Raw genomic sequence first — 12951 nt, 5'->3', positions numbered from 1 at the left:
AATGTAGGTATCTAATGTTGATAGTTAAATTTAACTGTGCTAAATCTAAACCGTTTTATCTTAAGTTTTGTCGAATTCACTACCACAATGTTAATATCTACATTTATTTCAAATATAATTAAAATCTCTTGTCATCTAGAAAAGACATTACAAGATGCATGTCCATGTCCTACAAAAGTAATCTTGAAAAAGTTAGTCATATTTCTCATTTAAAACTAATATGGTCAAACCACTTTTTCAAAGAGGTAATAAGCTAGTTAGCAATTATTGTAGACAATTTTGGATTAGTATTAATACTGAGCGACACGTTAAAACTTTAACAAACTAATAAGAAAGACATAGTTTAACTTTAAATTTTCAAATTAGACAATATTTTAAGTTTCTTTTTTTTTCTCCTTTTTTATTTTTATTTTTGAAGTTATACTTCTTTAGGCGAGATTGAGAGTAAAATTTCATAATACTGTGCGCATGCGCACACAGACAGTATGGCGTTTAGTTGCTAAATCTTTCTAGTTATGTATAAATATATCAGTGCAAGAAAAGGTGTGAAAAGAATATATTAGTGTTTGTTTTTAGTAAATATATTTATTATAATTTTTGTGTCTTTGGATTTGTCTTCCTCAGGAGAAGATGAGTATTATTAAAACATTTTATTGTATATTTATTATACTTCACCTTGTCTGTTTGTTACCGTGAATTGTCATTAGGTACGTCCGAACCGATACAGACACAGTCCTCGTAGCGTATTTGGTATAGCATTCGACCAGAGATCGAGAGGTCTTGAGTTCGAATCCAGTGCAATCCTATACTTTTTTTATTTTTTTGAAAGCGGTAGGCACAAAATTAGTTTGGTGTTTAAAAAAAATTAAAACAAACTGTTTAAAGTATATTTATTTTTAAAAAATCATATAATAGAAATATAATGGGGGATTAGGCTTTGGAACTAGAAATGAAGCTGGAGATGACATGTTGTTAACACATTCTTTAAAAAGAGAGGCTCTCAACTTATTACATACAAAAGTGGACAACATCAATCCCAAATAGACTACTTCATGATAAGGAAAGAAGACATATGTGAATGCCAGGACTGCAAGGTAATAGTTAATGAGACAGTAAGCCAACAACATAAGCTGCTTGTTCTGGACATCGAAGTAAAAAGCGAAACTAAACAAAAATATCGGAGAGGACCACAAAAAATCAAGTGGTGGCTGCTGAAAGATAAGAAAGAAGGTCTATTCAGAAGAAGAATAGTAGAAAAAATTTGTTGGAACATGAAAGGAAGCCCTAATACAATTTGGAGAAAAATGGCCAGTAGTATTAGAGAGACTACTATTGCAATACTTGGGAAAACGTCAGGAAAAAAGTTTGAGGATAAAGAGACTTGGTGGTGGTCAAACAAAGTACAAGGAAAAATAAAAGAGAAGATAAAATTATATAAAAAGTGGCAAGAAACCAGATCCGACACAGTTATTCAAAACTATATGGTGGCGAAAAAGGAAGCGAAAGTAGCAGTAGCAAAAGCCAAAGCAGAAGCGTATTCAAACCTATACGATCAACTTGATACCAGGGAAGGCGAAACGAAGATATATAAAATAGGCAAACAGAGATCAAAGAAAGCAAAAGATTTTATTCAGATTAGATGTATCCGAGACGAAAATAATAAAATACTAGTTCACGAAAGGAATGTCAAAAAGAGAGAAAGTACTTTGACAGCTTATTAAATGAAGAAATTGACAGACAGCCTGTAGAGTCAACGGAGACAGTAGCAGCAATGGTCACCAATATAACCAACGAGAAAGTGGCTCAAGCGCTTCAAAAAATAAAGAAAGGCAAAGCGGTAGGACCAGATGATATTCCTGGGGAAGTATGGAGAGCATTGGGAGAGACAGGAACAAGGTGGCTAGCAGGTCTATTTAATAGAATTATGGAAGTTGGACAAATGCCAGACGAATGGAGAAGCAGTATACTGGTACCTGTTTACAAAAACAAGGGAGATATACAACAATGTACAAACTACAGGGCTATAAAACTGCTTAGCCACACCATGAAAATATGGGAAAGAGTAATTGATAGACGGATACGTGAAGAGACCGAAATATCCGAAAATCAATTTGGCTTTATGCAGGGTAGATCAACAACAGATGCAATTTTCATTATAAGACAATTGATGGAAAAATACAGGAGTATAGAAACAAACGCTCATATGGTATTCATTGATCTTGAGAAAGGCTATGATAGAGTTCCTCGAGAGATTCTGTGGTGGGCTCTCAATAAGAAAGGAGTCCCTGGTGAATATGTAAAGATTGTGAGGGATATGTATGAGGGAGTAACGACTAGTGTTAGGACAGGTGTGGGAGAGACTGATAAATTTCATGTGAAAGTAGGATTGCACGAAGGCTCTGTGCTTAGTCCGTATTTATTCTAATTAGTTTTGGAACAGATAACAGCGAAACTACAGGGTAACATTCCATGATGCTTAATGTATGCTAATGATGTCGTGTTAGTAGGAAATAGGGAAAGAGACTTAGAACAAAAACTGGAACAGTGGAGAAAAACTCTGGAGGAATAAGATTTAAAAGTTAGTAGGACAAAAACAGAGTATTTGGAATGTTCATTTAAAGACGGAGCTACTACAAATAAAATGGTATCTTTGGATTGTGAAATGATTGTGAAAAGCAATAGTTTTAAGTACCTAGGATCGGTATTACAGGGTAATGAAGAAATAGATGGAGATGCATGCAGTAGAATTAGGGCCGGATGGATGAAGTGAAAAGAAGCGAGTGGTGTGTTGTGTGACAGAAAAATTCCAATGACGCTGAAGGGAAAATTCTATAAAACAGCCATAAGACCGGCTATGATGTACGGAACTGAATGTTGGGCAGTTAAAAAGAAAGAGGAACAACGAATGCATGTGGCGGAAATGAAAATGCTTAGATGGATGAGTGGAGTGACAAAGAAGGATAAAATTAGAAATGAGTATATTAGGGGAAGTCTAGGTGTGGCACCAATTGATGCCAAAATAAGAGAGCATAGGTTAAGATGGTTTGGTCATGTTCAACGTCGAGACGTTAATCACCCAATACGAAGAATAGCTGAAGTGCAGATTCCTGGAAGGAGTAGGAGAGGAAGACCAAAGAAGACCTGGGGGAGACGATGAGACAGGATATGTTGGTAAAGGGGATTAACATTGATATGACCCAAAATAGAATTTTGTGGAGAAATGCAATTAGGGAAGCCGACCCCGCATAGGGATAAGGCAAAGAGAATGATGAATTATAGTAAACTTTGTATCTGGGGCTTTTCGTCTTCCTCGTTGAACTTAGATACTTGATGATTACAAAAATAATAATAATTAATTATAATAATTTTACTTGTGTTTTTAAGTATTGAAAATCGTCATTTTTCGTATTTTTTAGTTTTAAATTGTTTATAACTCGAATTGGATCAAAGAGAAAAATTAGAAAAATTTTTATAACATAAATGAGTCAGATTAAATAAATTATTAGAAGAATTTTTTACTAAGCAACAACATTTTTGTTTATTTAGTATTATTTTGTATTTTGACAACGACACCCGACTTGGGCGTCGAAACGTTAATAAAATCATTTTTAGGTAAAATTGTGGCTTATTTCCCATTTGAATATACTTGATTAGAAAAATTTTTGTTAAATAATATCTACCCGGGCCGAATTTTTTTTAATGTATAAAAATAGTATTTTTTTTTTTGTTATTAATTAATTATAGTCAGGACAAAATTATATCGGTCGTCCCTTATGTTTTATAATTTTTAACATACTAAATTACATATAGACTAAGAGCCGCTATAGGTGAAAATTCTTAATCATTTTAGGCACGACGGGACCCTATAACTTAAATAGTAGAACCTAAAAGAAAACGTTTGAACACTGTGCCGTTACTTTTCAGTAGCACAGGCGTCTACAGTGGCGCATCAAACTTTCCACTTATGGACGGGATACATAAATTAAAAAATATCCTCCCTAATTACCAGAATTTAATTTTTTTCATTTTTTTAAGTTTTATGTGATTAAGACATAAGATTCATCGTAATTTTAACCCACCACCCCCTTCTCCCTGCCCCCACCATCAAAAACTTTATTTTTCGATTTTATTTTTTTTGGTGGGATGCAATCAATTTTAAAATTTCAAAAAATTTACACGCATAGTTAAGGGTTTTATAAAACACGTCTATTTTTTATAGACCTGTAGGTTAAGTGTACATAACCTCAAAAAAATTTAAAAAATTTTTTTTTTTTTTTGAAAAAAAGTATATAACTTTTTTTGGGGATAGCTGCAGATCTAATTTTTTCTTAATCTTGTGTATTTTATCAAACACTATATTTTTAATTTTTTTCAGATTTTTCTGTAACGTTGGTCACCTTCAAAAATCCAAAAAACTGTTTTTAAGGGGGTTTTGGGGGGTTTGAACGTGTTTTTCTGATTTTTAAATATTCTAAAGAACTCAGTTACTTCAAGTTACATATAACCTATAAAAACAAAATTGATTTGATATATTATGAAGTCTATAAAATAGGGAAAATCCCCCAAAACCCCCCAAAAAACAGTTTTTCGGATTTTTGAAGGTGGGGAGACTTACGGAAAAATCTGAAGAAAATTTAAAATATAGTGTTTGTAAAACACACAAGATTAAGAAAAAATTAGACCGGCAGCTATTCCTCAAAAAAAGTTATACGCTTTTTTGAAAAAAAAATTTCTTTTAATTTTTTGAGGTTATGTACACTCTACCTATGGATCTATAAAAAATAGGCATGTTTTATAAAAGCCTCAACTATGCGTGTGAATTTTTTGAAATTTTAAAATTGATTGCATCCAACCAAAAAAAAAATAAAAACGAAAAATGAAGTTTTTGATGGTGGGGGCAGGGGGAAGGGGGTGGTGGGTTAAAATCACGATGAATCCTATGTGTTAATCACATAGAACTTAAAAAAAATAAAAAAATTTAATTCTGTTAGTAAGTTCTGTTAACTTTTAATTTATTTATCCCGTCCATAAGTGGAAAGTTTGATGCGCCACTGTCGACGCATGTGCCACTGAAAAGTGACGGCACAGTGTTCAAACGTTTTCTTTTAGGTTCTACTATTTAAGTTATAGGGTCCCATCGTGCCTAAAATGATTAAGAAATTTCACCTATAGCGGCTCTTAGTCTAATATCAAATAATTTTTATCCATTAAACAGATCGCTGCAGGTCGACCTATGAGTACCTACTATGAGTACCTATATGAAATAAGTACTCTATTTGAGTTTGATTTTCCATTTAGTACGTCGTATGTTTGTTTTATTGTTTATAAACAATGGCTATTGGTTCTATCACCTGTACTAAAACATTATTCGTCGATAATTGGTATAAGAAATATTTGCATAAAAAGTGTGACAATATCCAACACAATAATATTTTGTAAACGTTTGTTAACGTAGGTGTGTTAGAAACTGTACATTTTAACATACTTCAAATGTATTATGTTTATTCAATCAGTATGATCATATCCCTGAATGAACTTTAAATCTATGTTTGCATTGTCAATGACATATTTAACAGGAGAAAATCACAAATATGAATTAATAAAACCTAAATTTTGATACTGAATTATTATTTTTCTATTCTCATACTATAATATATCAATTATAATGTCACTAAATACGTGTATGATCCTTTTCATGAGCATTTTTCAGTGCGTCACAAATGATAGAAAAAAAGGTAAGTCCGTGATAATACACATTTATAACATTTATTCTAACATGACATTTTAGGTAAATCTGACAGTTGTCAATTTTTATTTGCAATTTGGTATAAAAACAAATCAATTGTCTTTATTGCATTTATAAAATGGTATTTTCTTTGATTTGTATAGTCTTATAAATTGTACAGATTATATTCGTAGATATATTGTATAATTCGTAAATAATTTTTTTTTCGATTATAGCGCCATCTATGGACAACTAGAATAAATGTTATAAATGTCTGTAATCACCGACGTGCCTTTTTTTCTGTCACATACAATTTAATGCGTTAGAAAGAAATCGAGAAATTGTGACGCACTGAAAGATGCTCATGAGAAAAAGAATATCATAATGAACTTCATTATGATACAGATTTTCATTACGATACAGATTTTTAACCAACAGAATCGCGATAAGGCATTCGCGATAAAGGTGGTGCACGCGCAGTGACCAATAGCGAGTCAAATACATACGCTTTGACAGTTCTCAATATGTAAACAAATTCACCGTATGGCCAATGGCCATTAGTTGTTGAGGCATTAACGAAATAAAAAAAAATTGAATATATTTTTTGTTGCGAATGATCATAGAAAAAATCATGTACACAACTTGCATTTAATTATCATTATGAAGCTCGTACTCTATCTCGTACACAACTTGCATTTAATTATCATTATGAAGCTCGTACTCTAAACTCGCCGCTAGGCGGATCGTTTCGTATCCCTCATGCTCGCTTCATAATGACCATCATTAAGGCCATCGGTAAAGTCGGGTCCATAGATATTTCGCCCGTCGGTAAATTCAAACAGATAACATTTGTATGTTATGAAATTTGAGTAAACCGATGTCGCTTTGTTAAGGCACATGCCGGTATTTTTACAACCGGGTTACTCATCGTAAATCAATCAGTTTAACACTTGAAAATGTATACTTGGTCATTAGTACAGTTAAAATTGATAGACGATTATATTTAGATGAAATATTAAGTAATAGAATTGAAACTTTTTTTCTACTTTTAAGGAAAAGAAGCTAGTTCATTAGCGGAACGTGATTCAAAATTATTCTGCAGATTATAATTGAAGCAATATTTGATTAAAACATCTCATTTTTGGTAGTAAAAATCTATTAAATACATATATTAATTTGTCTGGACTAAAGGTGGTAAAAGATGGTCTGGAGTTATATTTTTGTTTGAATTTGCCGACGGACGATAGATAGATAGATAGAATATTTTACAGCTATCCCACTTTTTCCGTGGTCGTCCTCTTCTCTTCTTTCATTCCCCTGTCAGCAGCATATCCTTTGCCCACCTTCCCAGCCATTCTCGCAAGTTGTTCTAACCATCTAAGTCTCTTTGTTCTGACGATCTGGCTAATTTCTGGTTTCTGGTACAACTCTCTAATCTCTGCATGTGTTCTCCTCCTGAATATCTTCCATATGTTCCCAGAAGTTCAGCATATTTTCTTGATTTTTGTTCATAACCCATGTTTCGCTTCCGTCTAGGACTGTGGGCTGGAACACTGTTCGGTATAGTCTAAATTTTGCCTCTCTGGAGATGTTTATTGCTTTTAGTAGTTTGTGTGGGGCTCCGACAGTCTTCCTTACTCTCTAAATTCGCTTCTGAATTTCTTGGTTTTCTTCCCCTTGTCTAGTTGTAGTTTTATACAAAACTCTTAATTTTCAATTTAAAGTACTTACATTTAATTAATAAAGATTGTCGATCTCTTGTCCGATAAAGGACATCGCACACATCTTATGGAAAATATAATGTCACTCAAATTCAATAAAATTTATACGAATAGATTCGTTTTAAATTAACGGTCAAATCTTATCATTGCGCCAACTCTTAATTATGATTAATTACGGCGCAAATTGCAAATAAAGTTTATCGAAATCACATTTTTGGAGTCAGTAAAACTGTCAGTTACAATTACTATTGCTCTGGGTGCTATTCAAAAGAGCCTTAAATCCCGCTGGGCCTAAGCGGATTAGTGAAACTAATCCGCTGATTTATGGAGTACCGACAATTTGGGTATTATAAAATATTTTTTCTCTCTCTAACTTATATACGTATCCATTTGATTTCAGATTTATTTATATCAATTTCTGCTCTTATTATTGAAAATATGGAGTTGGCGCAATGATAAGATTTGACCGTTAATTTAAAACGAATCTATTCGTATAAATTTTATTGAATTTGAGTGACATTATATTTTCCATAAGATGTGTGCGATGTCCTTTACAGCCGCGTTCCGTTAGTCCGACAACGTAAATATTGCACGGGACGCGAAAACGCGTCCAACCTGCACTCTGAAATTTTTCAGAAAGTGGTAGACTCGCTCAAACGAAGCAGTTAAGACCATTTTTAAGACTTTTGTAAATCACCTTCTAAAAAGGACAATGTACTGTGGACTAATACTACTAATTATAAATATAATATTCACCTTAGTGTACTTATCTACAATTCCTATACAAAACAAATAAGTTCTTCCAGGTTGAATTGAAAGTCCCTTTGGTGCATAACTTCCATTTAAATCAAGCTTAAATTTTTAATCACCTGCCTCAATAGATTTATTTTATGCGCCATTTATATAAATCAAAGATAATCGATATAAATTTATACAGACGTTCGTCTTTCTGTCGATATGTTAGAATTCAGTACAAGCAAAATGTTGCGATTTAAATTTCAAACGAAACATCAGCATTGAATGTTAAGTAGCTGGTGGTTTGTGTCCTACGACTCAATTCAACATGCGGAATCTTATGTATAATATATTGCATTATTTATATTGCAAATTCAGGTAAAATATAAAACAAAATTAGACGAAAAAGTAACTGGAAAACTACACACTATGGATATTATCAATTTTAAATATATTATTTGTTCGCAAATTAATTCCTTTGGGAAATAAAAATGTATACCATTTTTATTCATTCATTTGTTCTTATCTTTTTGAAGATATTCTTCTTTAGCGGCGAATCGATTGAGGGTAAAATTTGATTGATCCCCGCGCATGCGCACACCGACAGTATGGTATTAGTTGTTATACGGGCTCTGATTGGGTGTTGAAATTTTGAAATTATCTGTCAATATTTGTTCAATATGGAGGTTATCGGTAAACAAAAATATTGTATAATATTAGTTTTTATTGATGTGTGGACAGAAATAAAATCAAATTTATAATTATAGTGACTTTTTAAATAGTTTTGAAAAGCCGCAGGTACGTAATTCTAAATGTTTCAGTTGGAAATACCTAATAGTTTCAATACCTATCTATTTGGAAAATGTAAACAAAATAATGTAGTTACCTATTAGTAGGCAATGCTTTAATTTACATAATCGGATTACGAACAAACTTTCTACAAATCTTCATCTCATATATCGTTTTCTTACTCTATATTTTGTTGTATTTTATTTCGACAAAAATCAAACTAATAATTTTATTAAATTCATATAAATTTATGGTGTAAACGTTTAGTTTGTGTATATTCCCACATGACGTATACGAGAGTTTGGTGCAGTTTGAAATGGTGTCAACTTTCGTACGGCGCGGTAGACGTGAAGTGGGTTCAAGCCCCAAGCAAGTTATTATTTTTTTATTTTTTTTTATAGATTTTATGATTGTAAGTATATTATTATATAATTTTTAAAGATATTCTTCTTTTTTGAAAGTGGTAGATAAGAAAATTAGTTTGATTTTTAAATAAAATAAGTACAAATAACATTTTAAGTATATTTACTTCGTTTAAATTACCTATTATAATTATATAATAGAAGAATATCTTCTTACGTGCGTACAAAGTACACACACATTCTTTTTTATTAGTATTACTCCTATAGAGTAACTAGGTCCATTTTCCGTTGGAACTTTACCAAGCTGCAGACGGGGGTTGTGAATTGCATAGTGTAGAATTCCTTACCTTTTGTCTTCACTGCAGCATCCATCTGGCTTACAAATTGTAGAAGCCTTGGAGGTGTCACCAGGGAAATGGACCAATAAGTTTTCAATTTAAAAATCTTTTATTAATATTTTTAATATTTTTCAATATTATTAATGTTGTTATTAGGATTGAAAACTTTACCTTTCCTTTGGGAAACTTTAAAGTTATTTTGAGGCAATCTTTATGGAACGCTTTATTTTTATCAAAAATGAATAACCATTTTTAATTTCGTTGCAACACGAAACTACAGCCGCATTATATTCTAGTTCAATCAGAGAGTGCACCAAGCACCTCTATCGGCTTCGAAACTTATTAGTCTCTCATCAGGAGGCACAATATGCTGCTCTCTCTCTCTCTCTCTGACCCTAGCAGGACAAACGCAGGCGTGCAGTTACGGATTGCAACGAACGAAATTGCAGGGATGCCCTAGCAGCAACTACTAGCAGAAGACTAAGTTTTCAATCTAATAGCACATAAAATAATAATAAAAATATTACTCTACATCCCACCAGATTGAAAACAATGGGAACCTTCTCTGGTTACACCTCCGAGGCTTCTAAAAGTTGCAAGCTAGGGCATCCCTGCCATTTCGTTCGTTGCAATCCGTAACTGCAAGCCTGCGTTTGTCCTGGTTGGGTCAGAGAGAGAGAGAGAGCAGCATATGTGCCTCCTGGTGAGAGACTAATAAGTTTCGAAACCGGTAGAGGTGCTTGGTGCTCTCTCTGATTGAAATAGAATATAATGCGGCTGTAGTTTCGTGTTGCAACGAAATTTACTGATAGGTCCGAAAACGTTTTGAACATATTTTATTCAATCCATTGGGATTTTTTAAGATTTTAGTAAATTATACCGATTACATAGAAGTGGTTTTACTTCATGTTAGAGTTTGTTTAACTATATGGTATACAGCCAACCCAGGGAACTACCCTTTTTAATTTATTGGTATATTTCTTAAAATTAATTGTATACTTATCAATGATTTCTTTTGCAGGCCGTCAGTAAGGAGGATCTCGGCATGGATTCGTCCAGGATAGGACTGGACTTCATCGTCGAGAACCCCGATTATATTCGAAAGTTAGCGGCAGCGTTGGACACTCAAAATGCTACTGTCAAGAAACAAGTATTCGAATTGCTGTCAGCACTGTGCGTCCACAACGAAGATGGCCGAGCGAGGGCACTTGATACATTAGATCATTTTAAGGTAGGTGTACAATTAGGGCCTGTATACATGTGAAATTATTAATATAATTTCAGAGTTTTGTGGACTGTATTAGGTTGTTGGTTGAAGGGAGCTTCGAGAGGGATTATAATATACAGACAATATCTTCTTCTTCTTCTTCTTATAATAGGCCTCTTGGCCTGTTCCTTACCGATTTTGAGCTTGAATTCGTAGCTGTATCCTCTCCCTTTATTCACGTTTTTGATGATTTCATCCATGGTTAAATTGAAGAGCATAGGACTCAATGAGTCTTCCTGCCTCATTCCATTGCCTATGTCTACAGTTTCTGTAAATTGTCCATCTATTTTGACTTCCATTTTGTTGTTTTGGTAGATGTTTTCAATACTTTTTATATCTAGGGGGACTTCTATATTCTACAGAAGATGGATTACTATTTGAGTCTTACTCTGTCAAATGCTTTCTGTAAGTCAATCAGACATAGAAACGCTGGTCTATTATACTCTATAGTTGATTTTTTAACCAAGAGGAGTAAACTAAAAAGACAGATTAACACCCAAGAAAGTTACTAGAAAAGTTACCAAATTCATCTTCCTTTTTCGTTGATCATATCAGCTTTTGATGATAATCCATACATATTATATTATACATACTAACACATCGCTAAAGAGTTCTAAAAACAACTGTTTTTATAAAAAAGTAGACTAAAAATCTAAAAATTAAAGGAATAATGCAGAAAACACAAAAAATCTCCGATATACTTAATTAACCTATAAAATGACAGAAGTGCCAACAACAAATGTCATTAGTGTCAAAATTTAATAACAGTGGAGTAAACTTGCCTGCGGTTGGACCAATTAGAAACAAGCATTACGGCGCGGTAAATTTGAATCACTCCTCTTGGTTGAAAAACAAATAATAGTGATTTCTCAGTAATTTGGTTTATGACGAATATTGCATCTGTACACGATCTTCCAGTACGAAAACACTGTTGTTCGTATGCTAAATTTTATCCTCTGATTCATGAGTTCCTGTAGAATCTTAGTTGTAAGTTTTAGGGTAGTATTTAACAAGTTGATAGGTACCTCTGTAGTAGTTTTCTGGCTGCTTTTTATCTCCTTTTTTGAATAGTAAAATTGGTTCGTTCTCCATTCTTCCGGTATTTTATTGTGTTTTATGATTTTGTTAATTACAGTTGTTATTGTTCCGTCATTGGTATTCCGTCCTCACCTGCAGCTTTTCTGTTCTGCTGTGCTTTTAAGTGTTTTTCTTTTGTGCTGTTCTGGTAGATATTTTTCATCGTTTTAATAATTATTCTTAGAGTACCTATACTGTTGCCCTGTAAAAATAACAATTATATTTAGGAAAAATCTTAGAAACTCCTTTAAGTAAAGAATATAGCCTTCATATAGATACTTCGGCCTCTTTAAGATGAATGAATTAAAATAATCGATTTTCGCCTTTTTCGATAAATGTCTTAACCTAGATACTGATTTGTTTGTACTTTGATTCATACAATATGTTTACTATAGATAGGTACTTGAATTAAAATTAATGGAAAGTAAAACGTACCGTATAATGTGCGTGAATTGCTGTACTAAATAGATTATTTCATTATTTGATGTCTGTTAGATAAATAAATTGCAGTTATATAACCAACTATGTATTCGTAATGGTTATTGGTTATTATTCACGTGCTTGTCAGTGATATGTTTATTTTTATTTATGTAAATATGTTACATGACGTCCAGCTATTGGTCAATGATACATTAATGCTGATAAGGAGTGTCAAAATTAAATTTTTATATTTAATTTATATATTTATTCTTCTTCTTCATTTTGTGTATATGTACATCACTCTATCTGTTTTTTCAATGGGCTTCCAGTAAGTTATTGTTCCATTATTTTCGAGGTCTTCCCACTGATCGTCTTCCTATTACGGAACCGTTTCTCGTTGTCCTTACTACTACTCTATTTGTTGTCATTCGTCTTATGTGTCATGGTTCCATTCTACTCTTGTTTCTTATCCAGTTATTAATGTTCTCCACCTTGCATCTCCGTCGTATATGACCAA

The 12951-nt window shown here is 32.8% G+C and overlaps 1 protein-coding gene across 19 annotated transcripts in view; it reads left to right on the top strand.

Moving 5' to 3' along the window:
• LOC114338881 (formin-J) overlaps window positions 1-12951 on the top strand; it is a 552435-nt gene that overhangs the window by 276426 nt on the left and 263058 nt on the right. For 17 of the 19 annotated variants that reach the window (XM_050655079.1, XM_050655077.1, XM_050655076.1 and 14 more), the window contains one exon: window positions 10692-10901. The exons of the other annotated variants lie outside the window; for them this stretch is intronic. In XM_050655079.1, the coding sequence (XP_050511036.1) occupies window positions 10716-10901 (186 nt within the window). In that variant the 5' untranslated portion in view covers window positions 10692-10715. The remainder of the gene's footprint in view (window positions 1-10691; window positions 10902-12951) is intronic. 19 annotated transcript variants of the gene reach the window in all.

The sequence above is a fragment of the Diabrotica virgifera genome, chromosome 6 (assembly GCF_917563875.1).
Source record: "Diabrotica virgifera virgifera chromosome 6, PGI_DIABVI_V3a".
NCBI classification, from domain to species: Eukaryota; Metazoa; Arthropoda; class Insecta; order Coleoptera; family Chrysomelidae; genus Diabrotica; species Diabrotica virgifera.
The sequence above is the reverse complement of the archived record's forward strand: the minus strand, read 5'-3'. Positions and strand labels throughout refer to the sequence as shown.